Here is a 14013-nt window from a genome sequence, read left to right as displayed (position 1 = left end):
TTTCAAGATTTTTATCTCAAAATTTCACTATTTATTTTTCCTCGAGATACAAATCATAAATTCGGGATTTTACAGGGTCCATCTAAGACATACAATAAACAAAAGAATTAGCACACAATAAATTATATGAAAAATAAATTAAATAATTAGTAGTCATTTCTAACTAAATAAGCATACCAATTAACATTCTAAGTTTTGATTAATTGTGAAACCCTTATAAGCAACAAATTTAATTTCAATAACTCAAATTACCAAACTAATAAGAAAACTCCAACCCTCAAGAAGTAGATTCAAGTTCACGATATAACATTAACTAGTAAATAATAATACACAATACAAGTTGGGTATCTTTAAAAATTAAATTACCAAAAACAAAACAAATCCCATAAAACTTAACCCTTAATTATTAATCAAAAACTAAAATATTCTTCCATAAATTTCCTGAAACCTGTATAAGCATACCCAATTCAAGATTCTACACAAAACCCAGTATCCAAGTAACAATTTTACCAAAGAAATCCATAGTTCTATAAAAAAAAGGAACAAAAACTCCAAAGTTCATGAAAAAAAACTGATTCAATAATACCCCATACAAGTTGGGTATCTTTAAAGATCAAATTACTAGAAACACAACAAATCCCACAAAACTTAACTCTTAATGATAACCAAAAATCAAAAAATTCCTCTATATATTTCCTAAAACCTGTATAAACATACCCAATTCAAGATTCTACACAAAACCCAGTATCCAAACAATAATTTTACCAAAACATCCATTGTTCTATAAAGAAAAAGAACAACAACTCAAAAATTCACGAAAAAAAGAACATTCAAGACGAAGTAAATGAGATTTATTATAGTAAATGAGGTTTAAAAAACAAATCATTTTCAAACCACAAATCTACAGAGCCTTGGTAAAACAACCGCAACGAGTTGAGCTTCTACGTCTTGTGTAGGGATGAAAATCGTAACAGAGATGAAAAAGGTGTAAGAAGGAGAGATTGAGAGTTAGGGCGAGAGAGTGAGATAGACAAAAAGAGTGTGATATAGACAAAGAGAGTGAGAGAGGGAGATAGAATGAAAAAGGGAGACGTACAGTGTAAGAGGGAGAGAGGAAACAAAATGAAATGTTTGTGCCAAAAGTTTTGTGATTCTTCGACAATTTCCCGCAAATTGTCGTCGTTGTTGCTATGTTGGTGGCGGTTCACAACCAAATCGCCTCTAAAAAAAAGATAATTCTTTGGCTGATTTACATATGAATTAGGTGGTGTTAGCAAAAGTTGGTGTGGCAATAGAAGCTCTCTTATTTTATCCCATTTAAATGAGTTGAGATTCAACTCTATGTAAGGCTGTCAACGGATGCTTATCGATTCGAAAGCAGTAATATTCAAATTCAAAATTTTTATCTAATATCCAAATTCGAATCCGATATCCGATAGGATAATATAATTATTTTCATTATTAAAAATAATTATTATCTATTATATTATTTATACAAAAAAAATTAATCAAATAAAATAATATAATATATTATTTCAATTCGGCTATTATCAGATTCGAAATGTTAATATCCGAATATGTATCTAATAAGGATTCGAATATATAAAACTATCCAAATTCGAATTTGATATCAAAAAATTTTGGATAATATCCAATTTTTCGAATTCAATATCAAAAAGTAATGCTCATGTTATGTTCAGGTTAAACTAGCACTTGTGCCATCATCAGTATACCATTGACGAACCTTATTCCAATGACAACACGCACTAGGTCCATCGACGTCTTACCTCATTACCGGGCAGATTGGAAGAAACAAGGGAAATACCAAACTCCATCATCCTTTTAATACAGTTGGACTCTCTCACACCCAACTGTTTAAATGGTTGAAATAACGAATCCATCTTGATTTCAATCTCTTTTTATCAGGTGAAAGCTCTTTTATTTTGCACTGTCAAACACTCTTAAGGAGCCGCCCCACTCTCAAATGAACCGTCATCAACAATTTGTGTTTATTTCGAAAAAGGTCAAGGACAGTGAGGCCAATCTATCATTTTTTTTTTAAAACTAGGGTTACTCCTCAATTATTAGCCTCATCCAAGCAATTATGATCAAAATGCCCAAATAATGTCAAAAATACTAAAATGTGTCCAAGACCTATTTCAAAAATACTAATTACCAAATTTAGGAAGCTTGCCATCACTTTCATATCCATTGCTTGGCATGCTTACCGTGAGAAAATCCCTCATTTCATTATCCCGTACAAATCAAAAGGAGCAAAAGAACTTACATGTTTTACAATAATAATAATAATAATCCCAGCTATAAGAGTGCATATGTTAAAGTCTCCGAATTATTAATCACCGCCTCTTGCCACCCTTCTTCTTGCCTCCCTTATTTCTACTCCCTTTTTTCTTCGTTCCTTTACCAACTCGTGTACTACTATCGTTGTCTCCAGCCGAAGTAGGTCGCAATAAATGCTTCACATCCAACACACCTTTTCTAAAATAGCCGTCACTTGACTTCAGCACCCTGTCCTCGGCCTTTCGCTTCTCGGCTACTCTATTATTACTACTTGCAAATTTCCCCCCAAAGCGTCCAAGGACCATGCCCTGTTAACACAACATTAAGAATTCAATCACTTCCAAGTTTTGAAGAGTTTTAAGAGAAAATGTGACAAGACCCACAGAGAGCAAGCAATTAAATCACCTCTTGTAACATTTTATGTTCTCTTTCCTTCTTCTTCTTCATGGTTACTCTTGCCACGCTTAATGGGATTCTCTGCTTTTTAGGAGGCTGTACCAAGAAAGAGTACATAATAGAAATTTAGGATGCCTAAGCTGCATTATGGAACATAGCTACAGTACAGTTATCGAAGGTATGCATGTAAAAGGGGACCAAGTTTTCACCTTTCCACCCAAGGAAACTACCTTCCGGTTTTCCAGATCTTTCCTCTCTTTCCATGTCATATGTGAGGAACCTGAAATGGCACATAAAGTAACATGAAATGACTCAAGACTTCAAACTAGTCATTCAAGAATAACTGGAGATAACGGAACCAAACTAACAAACAGAGGCAAACATGATGTACATAGGCAAAGCTATTTTCACCAAACATATGCAGAGGCATAGCACTATCAACCCCATTATCTTCACAAGATTTTAATTCATGGGAAAAAAAATTTAAGGGTTGTCAGCAGAGACTTCAGACTCTCTTAAGATGAATTTCTTGCTATGTGGAACGCCTGATGTGTAGTAAAGAAAGGAAGTCCATCACATTCATACCTTACCATACTTGCTACTATGAATGACAGAATGAGTAGCCTTCAATTTTTAATTTCATGACAAGATAGAAACAAAAAATAAATAAATAACTTAGCACCTTTTTACGAGCATTGGCAACATGATGAAAATTCCTAATGTTACCGTCACCTTCAAAACCATCTAACGTTACTCTATATTGAGGCTAGCTCTATTGTTCATCTCCTCCAAAGAAGACTGTCACTCTCAACCTTTCTATAAACAACAGCAATATCCTCCATGACAGACCACTATTTACAATCCAACCCTCCATTTTTTGGTATTAGAGAAAACAAAAACATTCAGGTCCTAGATCAAATTTTGGTATCACAGATCATTTCATATACCAATCTTCAAATTAAAGCTCCTGCCGACATCAACGTCAGTCACTCCTCAGAAGCCTTCTCTGCAAACGAAGTTGACAATGTGGAGTTGGTTGTTGTTGCTTCTCTGGCTTTGGGCCTTTCTTTTGCAGACTTCCACTGCTACTGTTGTTGCATATCAAGCTTCAACCATATGGCATTGTTGCTTGCAGTTACCTTGGTTTCCAACCCAACTGAAGGTATGGGGAACACTTCAAGACTTTATAGTAGGCTGTTGGGTTTGTGTTATACCCATGGGTCCATCATCACCCAGAAAGACGTAATAGGAAAAGAGGATATCCATAAAAAGAATTTGATTTGATAGTTGCTTATCCTTCATTAACAGGAGAGTTATGACATCAAGTGGGACCTAAATTGCTGTGCCAAATGCTCACGAAAGCCTCACTACTTTCTTGAATAGTTGTATCTTCTATAGGACAACAGAATCACTTCTCAAGTCCATTAAGACCTTCCTCACTTCCCATCCCATATCATAAGTCATGATTGAAGCATCGTAGTAGGCCATTGTACTCAAGAGGAGGTCCTGATCGGAGAACATCATCAAGTCACGAGGTCACACGACCTTTTTTTTTTTTTTTTGGTGATAGACAAGCATAGATCATGAGCTTCTCATCCAAGTTTTCCACTTTCAGTATGCATAGATCGTGAGCTTCTCAATCTCATCCAAGTTTACGACTTTTAGTGTGACTTCTAGAAAATGCTAATGTTGTAACCTAGTTAAGTGTTTGGGAAGGAGGATGGAACTCATTACAGCGTTACGAAGGAGGCTCTAGGGGGAACGATGGCGCATGACTTCATCATTGTATATATATAATAAAACAAGACTGTAGGTCCCAAAGTTTCTACAGTTTTTTAGGGGAAGGGGGGATAAACTTCTCATCCAGCTACAATTTTGTGGGGATAAATATCCCATCGAGCTAAAGTTTTCGTGAGGCCCACTTTATTGCCTTCACTTTTCATCCCATCTTAACTTTACTATATTTCCTTTTTTTACCCCTTTAACCCATGTTATTGTTTTTCAACTTTTATCCCCTTAACCTTAAAAAAATTTAATAATACCCCTCCAACTTTTTTTTTTCACTTTTACCCCCTTAACCAAGCCAACTCTAGTATATATAAGGAGTCGTTCGGAGGCCCTAAAGAGATCCAAGTTCTCAACCAAGTGTTTAGGACCGTTGGATCTTGCAAAATCGGACGGTCTTGAAATGTTTGAACCAGCTGTTAACAGCTTTTTGTCAAAAATTTCAAATAATTAAAAGTGAACCCTGTCACTTTTTTTTTTTAAGAGATCCTCTCTCTCTCTCTCTCTCTCTCTCTCTCTCTCTCTCTCAAGTTACAACAAAAAAACAAAACCAGGGGTTTGACCCTTTAACTCAATCTTAAGATGGAGAAGACGAGGGTTTCGTTCAAGTGAGGGGCATGGAGAAGACGAAAGTTTCGTTCGAGTGAGGCAAGGAGGAGAAGACGAGGGTCGAACCCCTGGTTCTGTTTTTTTTTTGTGATTTGAGAGAGATACCTTTTTTTTTTTTAAAGTGACAGGGTTCACTTTTAATTATCTGAATTTTTTTACTAAAAGTTGTTAATAGCTGGTTCAAACATTTCGAGACCGTCCAATCTTGCAAGATCTAACAGTCCTAAAAACTTGGTTGAAAACTTGAATCTTTTTATGACCTCCAAACGGCTCCCATATATATATATAATGGAGGTGGTCTTCTAGGGGATCTAAAGAACCTTCACAGTATCCAAACTACAGGATCTATAACTTCCATGGCACCTCAACGGCTACGATATCATGATTGAGCATGTTCCATAAAAGTCTTTCTGCATAATTTGTATTGCTAGACTTGTGACATTTCTTTCCCTACATACATCATCACAATAAATTCCTATTCTCACTTAATTAGTCTATCGATTTGCTGAACAAAGTTCTACTCTCCAGACACCTTGCTTCATGAAATGTGGACAAGCAGAGTGTCTTGGACATGACTTGGCCAAGTGTACCACTAAAGAACTACACTTGCACCCACCCTCAATATGACAAGAATTATATGCTCTCTTGTCAACTTATGAGATATTGCCTTGAACAAGTTGGCCAAGCAATGCTCCCATGTCGAGAGACTTGACGAGGTGAGATTGGTTGGGATGATCTTTATGGCTCTAGAGTCATGTATCACATATGATTTGAGTTTTAGGTCATCCCAGTACATACAATGCAATTCTTCATTTTCCTTCTACCGGCATTCAATTTGACAAAATACTTCCATTTGAGCTTATGATATGACTAATGATTCCAATATAAGGTCATATTGAACTTAAGTTGTGCATGTACAATGATGGTGAGTGATCAAAGTGGCTGTGACTTGTGAAAGGATGAAAACTGGCAAAGACAGTTAAGAGATGTATAGGTATGGAGACGACAATGACTAAAAATTATGAGATGAACATGGTCCTAGGCAAAGGAATTTAAAAAGGGATGAGCTACAAGAATGAAATTGAACTCGCACTGGTGGCGATGAGAATGAGAAGGCTTCTGACCATATTTCCATATATGGAACTAAAGTTGTGGCAAACGAAATGTAGCTGGTAAATTATAGCCAACCAATTTGCATACTCATCCATCACATTTCAAATACTAACAAGCACTCCTTTTTTGGGCTCCAACCATGAACTGTTTCAAAGGAAACTCGATGGGTTGAACCCACAAATTCCTAGATACTCAGTTAGTAAAAAAAAATACAAGGGAGCTCAAATAAAACAAGGAGAGATCCTTAACGTATGTCGGGGAGGGGGGAAGGGTCTTACTCATAGGACGATAATGCTCGGTGATATTGCTAAACAAAAGTGTAGGAGATAGACTCAATTGGACAATAGTAATGAAGCAAGACAACTACATAGGTTTGACAAGGTAAACTAAATCTAATATGTGACTTATTGCTATTTGCTAGGTTCATCTGCCTAGCTCAAGAGAGGAACAAAACCACTACGTGGTAGTATGATCTAACTATAAATAGTTTAAGATGCTTATGCCCATGTTCTCTATTGTGAATCTACCAGTATAATCATGTTTTTTTTATATCAAGTGATTGAGGAAGGCATGAATGGTGTTGAAATTCCATGTTCTCTATAGTGAATCTATCAATATAATCATGTTTATTTTTTATATCAAGTGAGTGTGGAAGATGTGAATAGTGCTGAAATTTACTCAATTCTCAAAATATTACAAGCTAAGGCCTTGCTTGGTACTGGCACAAAACACCGTATTTCACTGCAATAGTGAAATGTTTTGACCTTTTTATGTTTTACGCTTGATTGGTTGAGCAACTATAATGTGGGCCCACCAGAAAATCTCGGTAAAACATCATAAAAAATAAAGAAAACTTCTGCAGCTCCAAAAGTTCTAAAAAATGCACACACATTGGGAATTATTTGGGTGTTTTTTCTATAATGGTTCCAATAATACAATAAAGGTTATTAAAATTCTAAGCTCATAGTAGGTTTAGAATTGATTTTGTAGATCCAATTGAAAAGTTTTTTTTTTTTTTTTTTTTTGTAAAATTTTCACACAAAAAAATATTTCTTTTAAAAAAAAATTATTCTATCCAATATTCATTTCATTATAGGTGCAAAAGGCAATTTTTTTCTTTTCTATTACAACTATATTTTGAGGGATTTAGAATTAAATTTTTTTGACAATTTCTTATTTTTTAGTTTTCTAAAATTTTAATTTTTACATAAACAAAGCATCCATAAAATTTTGAGGGAATTTTATAGTGTTATTACCAAGCACTTGAAACGAAAAATGTCACAAAATATGGTAATTGCAAAATGTCGTAAATACAAAACTATGCATTTTACGACATACCAAGCAAGGCTAAAGTTCGAAAAGCCTATTGCATACTTGTTCAAGTGATTTTCTCAAAGGAATGCTAATTGCTCTATACTCTAGTGTCATGAACTTGCTTAAAAAACATTATCATATTTGGATAAGTATGCAGATCTGAGTTCTTTTTCAGACTTGTGTGGCCAGTTGGGTAATTTCAGAATTTATATATGAAAGAAGTGATAACTCGATATTCAAATGAGTGCCACAAGGAAAACTAGAATTATGCACCACATAACTGAATTTAAATTCAAAATTACTTGTAAAAAATTTGATTCAAAGTTGAATTAATTCATTACAATTATTTTATATGTTAAATTTCAAAACAACTCAAATAGCCCTATGCCAATCCTATCAATAATAGATTTATGAACATTGGTCAAAGGTTTAAATTGGTTTCACGTTTAGCTTAAAAAAACATGAGAGAATGAAGTTATATGATTTTTTGCCAGCAATGAAATGATATGATTTTTCTCACTATACTTCTTGTTGTACCATTATCAGCTGTATTGTTAATCTTGCTCCCATCAGTATAATCTGACCCTTCCCCTGTTACCTCCTACCTATATAGAATGTGAAGTGAACATCCTTATAATGTTAATTTACACAGCATAATTTCATTCAACGCCAACAACTTCGTGTTTGACTTAGATTGAACCTAGGGCTGTTCGTTGGTAAAATGTAGTTTTCCACTACAAATTGGGATCATCTAGTAACAAAAACACAACCTAACAGTACATATTATGAAGTTCATAAGATTTATACTACAATGCCAATAAATAAATCTAAAACCAATTAAGTGATCGATATTAAATAACTGTTATTCATCCAAAGCAGAACTAGCATCGAATGATATTTAATCAAGTGGTGCCCAAGAGTGTGGGACCACCACTTGCTAAGTGGCAGACAATGTGTACACCAGAGCAAATGTAGGTCCTAAACATGGAAACACCACCAAGAAAGAAAGAAAAATCATGCATTGGATCTTTAATTCATCAAATGGATGGAAAAAACTCTGCAAAGGTGTTGATTGTTGTAATAATTACATACCCAAGAACTCAATATCCTTCAACATCTTCTGTATATCCAATTCATCACCATTTGAATCCATCTGACCCGACGAAGAACCTCCTTTCCCTCTAGATGCTGGTTTCTTCTTTGTATACATCTCTGCAAAAGACAACAAAAATAAATAAAATAAGTTAGGCTCAATTGCAAACCAAAATTTCAAAATACACTTGGCAAATTGAAATTCAGTTCAGAATCGTCCAAGTATAAGTTCTGAATGTTCTATGTGAACTTACAAGTAGTATCAAACTATATAAAGAAATAATGAAGAACATAAACTCAACTAAGATCAAAATGGAATATTTTTTCTACACAAAACCTAAATTACTCAATCTCGTTTCAAAAAACCTAATTTTTTTCAGTTTAATTTCTCTAGAAGTTTTAGGGTTGTGACAAAGATTAGCTTCCATGTTGCTTCTCTTACATTGATTCCTTCAAAGGTTTAATTTACAAAGGAAGTCCAGTCCTCAAACATCTCATCTAGAGTTCGTCTATTTGTCTTAAGCTAACAGAAATCATATTACCTCGATTAGGAGACGCGAAGAAGATGAATGAGTCGAAGACGATTCAGATGAACGAGAGCTCCTCTTCGTTAGGGTTTTTCTCTAACTCTCTTTTGGATTGTCCATATTTTAATTAGGATAATTATTAAAGCACCCCACGAGTTAATAAGGGCAACTCACACCATAACGGAATTGTTTTGTCTTCTATGGGTTGTAAGTTTGGTAATGAATTGATTTTTGATGAGAATGGGTTTTTAACTTGTTTTCATAGTCAGAAGTTTCGGAATGAGCTGATTTTTTTTGTGAGGATGATCTCTATGATGTGGGTTGCCCTTATTAATTTGTGGGGTGCTTTTATAATTACCCTTTTAACTCTCGTCTGAGACCCCAATGACTCATTTGAGACGGATTTACACGACGCTCATGCTTCACGCCATCTCATGAGATGAATGGGTTGACATAGACAGTAAAACCTGATTGAGTTAACTAGGATTTTGTATATTTTAATTAAAATATTTTTTTTAAAAATAATAAAGTTTAAATAGATATTATCTAAATAAAATATAATTTTATGACTAAACATTTTCTAATCCGCTTTAATTTAGAAAAAAATAATATATACTTATTTTCATATAAATACAAATGAATAAACAATTATAAACCAAATTAAATGGTTTATTTCATAATAGATAATAAATATTTTAATTATCAAAAATTAAAATTTTAGTATAAAAAAATGCAAAATTCAAATTGACTTGATCAAGATTTTCCAAATATCGTTCGAGTCATCTCAGTTTGGCAAATGGGATTATGTAAAGGTTTGAAAGTTGAGCGACGTGTAATTCCTTCTCTTTATAGTGATCGATATTGAATTGAGTTCTATTTGTTAATTAAGATTTTGTACTCTAGTTAATTGGAATTACGTGTCACTTTTTAATTCATGTGGTTCAGGATGAGCCTGATCTTTCGATCTAGCCAACCTCTCTCATGATTTCATGTGTGTTTCACTTTTTTTTTTCTTTAAATCTAAAATTTACTATATTTTAAAAAATACAATTGTTAATTAAATATAACAATTCTTGCATATTTTGTATATCCTAGGTTTGTTATTCTAGTTGTGGTGTTTCATTGAATTTGAAATAACTTAATATTTAAATTTTATTATATTGAAACATTTAATTTAGTTGATAAAAAATATAAGAGAATGTTTTAAAATTGTGTTAGCTTAACTTAATTGATAAAGGACATGAGTACTTCAAGATACATAAGAAACCAAAAGAGAAAAGAAAAGAACAAGAATCATGGGAGGTAATTATCTAGGGAGCCGTTCAGAGGTCCTAAAGAGATCTAAGTTTTCAACCAAATTTTTATGACCATTGGATCTTGCAAGATCCGACGATCTTGAAATGTTTGAACAAACTCTTAACAACTTTTTGTCAAAAATTTTAACTAATTAAAAGTGAACCCTATCACTTTTTTTTAAAAAAGATCCCTCTCTTTAACTCAGCCTCTCTCTCTCTCTCTCTCTCTCTCTCTCTCTCTATATATATATATATATATATATATATATATATATATGGGTCCCGTTCAACAACAAACATTTTGGCAAAACATGGGTTAGAGATTTTGGAATGGGCTGATTTTTGGTGAGGAGATCATCATCACCAAAAATCAGCCCATTCCAAAACTTCTAACCCCATCAAAAATGGTTTACAAAAAATGGACGGCCACGATTTTTCAACTTGTAAATTGGGGCAAGAAGTTTTGGAATGGGCTGATTTTTGGTGAGGATGATCTCTACGGTGAGGAGATCATCCTCACCAAAAATCAGCCCATTCCAAAACTTCTAGCCCCATGTTTACAAGTTGAAAAGTCGTGGACCGTCCATTTTTTGTAAATCATTTTTAATGGGGTTAGAAGTTTTGGAATGGGCTGATTTTTGGTGAGGATGATCTCCTCACCGTAGAGATCATCCTCACAAAAAAATCAACCCATTCCAAAACCTCTAACCCATTTTTTGAAAAATGTTTTGTCAAAATGATGTTGTTGAACATTTCGCTATATATATAGGGAAATGTTCAGCAACAAACATTTTGACAAACATTTTGGCAAAACATGGGTTAGAGGTTTTGGAATGGGCTGATTTTTTATAAGGATGATCTCTACGGTGAGGAGATCATCCTCACCAAAAATCAGCCCATTCCAAAACTTCTATCCCATGTTTTGAAAAATGTTTTGCCAAAATATTTGTCAAAATGTTTGTTGTTGAACGGGACCCATATATATATATATATATATCAAGTTACAACAAAAAAAAATAGAACCAGGGGGTTCGACCCTTGTTTTCTCCATCTCAAGATTGTAAAATCACGAGTTTTCAATTCGTATTTCGAGGAAAATAAATAGTGAAGTTTTGAGAAAATCTTGAAAGTAGGACTTAAGGGTAAAACTTTAGGATGTTTCTGATCATTTTTAAGGAAATCTAACCTCACCATTAGATTCAAAATGATTGAAATATATACTTTAGCCTGTAAGCACACTCAAGTGCGAGTCCGAATAGAAAAGTTACAAAATCATCGATTACCGAGTCAGACCAGGCTGAAATAGTGACTTTTTGCTAAAGCAAAAATTATTAAAATTCAATTACACCATTGGTTCGTAACGAAAAATTCTTGAACATGGACAATTTAGTTGTCACTTTTGGAGCACAGAAAGTCGAATTATTGTCAAAAACGAAAATGACGTCAATTTTAGGGGTCACCTCAGATCAAAAATGTAAACTTTTGTTATAGACAAAATTTGTAGAAATTAACCATACCATTAGATCTGGAATGAAAAATTAGATAAAATAGAATATTTATTTATCAGTTTTGGAGTCCGGATGGTCAAATTATCGTCAATCAAAATAATAGGCAAAATACCGATTTCGTCCCAAATTTTATATAAATAAAATTTTAATTTCTTTTTTATTCTTCGTCTTCTCCAACCTGTCCAAAACAGCTAACGAAAATATTTAAATTTTTTTTTTTTTTTAATTTCAACCTTAGATTCACGACAAACGGCTCGCCTTCATCGACTGACGCAGAAGGGAGAAACGTTCGCAGCCGTGTTATATACAGGAATTTCGAAACTTTGACCTCGAATTTCGTCCGTTTCGGGATCAAACCGTCCTCTGTCGCAAAATGGAGAAAAGACAACGGCATCGAGATCTTCGAAACCACTAAGCCAGATCGAAAAATCAGTCGTCTCAAAGTTCAATCCGTCTAGATTTTCATGCCGATCACCTCAATTTTCGCACACGTACTTCGATCCTTTCGCACAGAGATAGTAAGCAACTCTCAATTTCTATTAGTAATCGTAGATTGTGAAAATTTTATTTAGGATTTTATAAAAAATTAGTGATGAGTTTTCATAAATATAGAATTCAATTGATTATTTTAAATTCACACCAGAACTTGTATGTTTGATATGTTTAATTGTATTTTATAATAAATTATACATGGATAGGATATTTCATTGGGTTATTTCCGTCAATTGGGTCATGTGCACCGCTCAGACCCCGTTTTTATCTAAATTTTATATGTTTTAAATGTTATTGAAAAAAAAAGAATTTAATAATTGAAAAAATGATTTAATATTTAATGAACTCATATTGAGTTGATGAATATCAGAAAGTGGATATTTTGTTTAAGAGATTAAAAATTGAAAAAAATCAGAAAAAGGAAAAAATGGTATGAAACGGTAAAATTTCAGAGTCACACCCAAGGGGTGATGTCTGCATTTTACATTGTTGTGCTGTGTAGGTTGGTGAACGGATATCCAGGGATAATGTTATTGGTTGCATGTTTATTTACTTTCTGTTAGCGCGAGGCGCTGTTTACTTTTCCGTTCAGTTATTTATTTTAGGCCGGGTGGCCACAGTTGCATGGTAGGAAACTAGATATCCATTCTCAATGTTCTATTGTTAATTTCTTTTTTATTTTCAAATGAAAATAATATATATGTAGCTATTTTATGAGTTGTTAAAGAGTCTGTGAATGCCTGAAGGGATAGTGCGTCATATCATCCGGAATTGTGTACTATCCTGGGATGTACAATAGGGACCACCAAGCTCATACGTGTTATGGGATGCGTATGAGAGTGGAGTCACAACTGGAATCCGGATTATTCCTCTCTATCTTTATTAATAAACTTGTAATTTAAAGGTGGTCGTATATGAATGATTTGTATATTTGGGAATCACATGCACGCCTGATAGGCATAAACGAAGATGATTAGTCAGTGATCACTAACAATCTATAGTAGTCGAACGTTCTGACACATCGAAAAGAGACCCATTGCTTACGGTCACGTCAAACGGCCAGCCTGAGCCGGATAAATGGTCAACCAAGCGTGGTAAGTGCAGCGACCGGCCACAAACTTAAGAACTAAAAGTCAAAAAAGAATTGTAATATCATGTCCGGACTCGGAGCGATCCAATCGTGAATCCCAACTCTTTAATTTCAATACCCCATCATAATGTATTATGTATCTGTTGCCTTACTTTGATATATAAAATGAAATCCATGTTTAATGTTTATATTTGGTCAATTAGATTTGTATAAAAAGAAAAATGTTTCCATTTGATTAATTAGCTTTGTATAAAAAGAAAATGTTATAGTGGGTACTATTGATTGATGTAATGTGAGTTTTAAAATGTTTAGTTACTCATCATTGGCTATTTGTACCAGTTAATCGTAATTTCTTCTGTAAAATTTTTTATATTTTAAAATGATTCAGTATGTTTATTCATTCATATTAGGAGAGGTTATTGGCAGAAATTGTTTGCTTCCTTACTAGGTAACTACTGTTACTCACCTGTTCCTTCCTATTTTTTTAGTTT

The 14013-nt window shown here is 33.7% G+C and overlaps 1 protein-coding gene across 1 annotated transcript; it reads right to left on the bottom strand.

The window, feature by feature from the left end:
- Positions 1 to 2157: 2157 nt before the first annotated feature.
- On the bottom strand, positions 2158 to 9258 carry LOC147384361 (axoneme-associated protein MST101(2) protein). The gene is made up of 5 exons (XM_086426410.1): positions 9153 to 9258; positions 8611 to 8730; positions 2907 to 2977; positions 2707 to 2793; positions 2158 to 2609 (listed from the first exon to the last, which is right to left on the bottom strand). The coding sequence occupies exons 2-5, from the start codon at positions 8726 to 8728 to the stop codon at positions 2358 to 2360; spliced, it is 528 nt and encodes a 175-aa protein (XP_086282536.1). The 5' UTR covers positions 8729 to 8730; positions 9153 to 9258; the 3' UTR covers positions 2158 to 2357.
- Between the last annotated feature and the right edge of the window lie 4755 nt (positions 9259 to 14013).

The sequence above is a fragment of the Akebia trifoliata genome, chromosome 15 (assembly GCF_017979445.1).
Source record: "Akebia trifoliata isolate Shusen 1 chromosome 15, ASM1797944v1, whole genome shotgun sequence".
NCBI classification, from domain to species: domain Eukaryota; kingdom Viridiplantae; phylum Streptophyta; class Magnoliopsida; order Ranunculales; family Lardizabalaceae; genus Akebia; species Akebia trifoliata.
The sequence above is the reverse complement of the archived record's forward strand: the minus strand, read 5'-3'. Positions and strand labels throughout refer to the sequence as shown.

What these genes read in the sequence shown, in the direction of transcription:
- LOC147384361 (XM_086426410.1), bottom strand. Translation starts at nt 8,728, where the DNA reads ATGTATACAAAGAAGAAACCAGCATCTAGAGGGAAAGGAGGTTCTTCG. An exon ending in TAGTTTCCTTGGGTGGAAAG is followed by an intron (nt 2,794 to 2,906) that starts GTGAAAACTTGG and finishes TTCTTGGTACAG; the next exon opens with CCTCCTAAAAAGCAGAGAAT. An exon ending in AACATAAAATGTTACAAGAG is followed by an intron (nt 2,610 to 2,706) that starts GTGATTTAATTG and finishes TTGTGTTAACAG; the next exon opens with GGCATGGTCCTTGGACGCTT.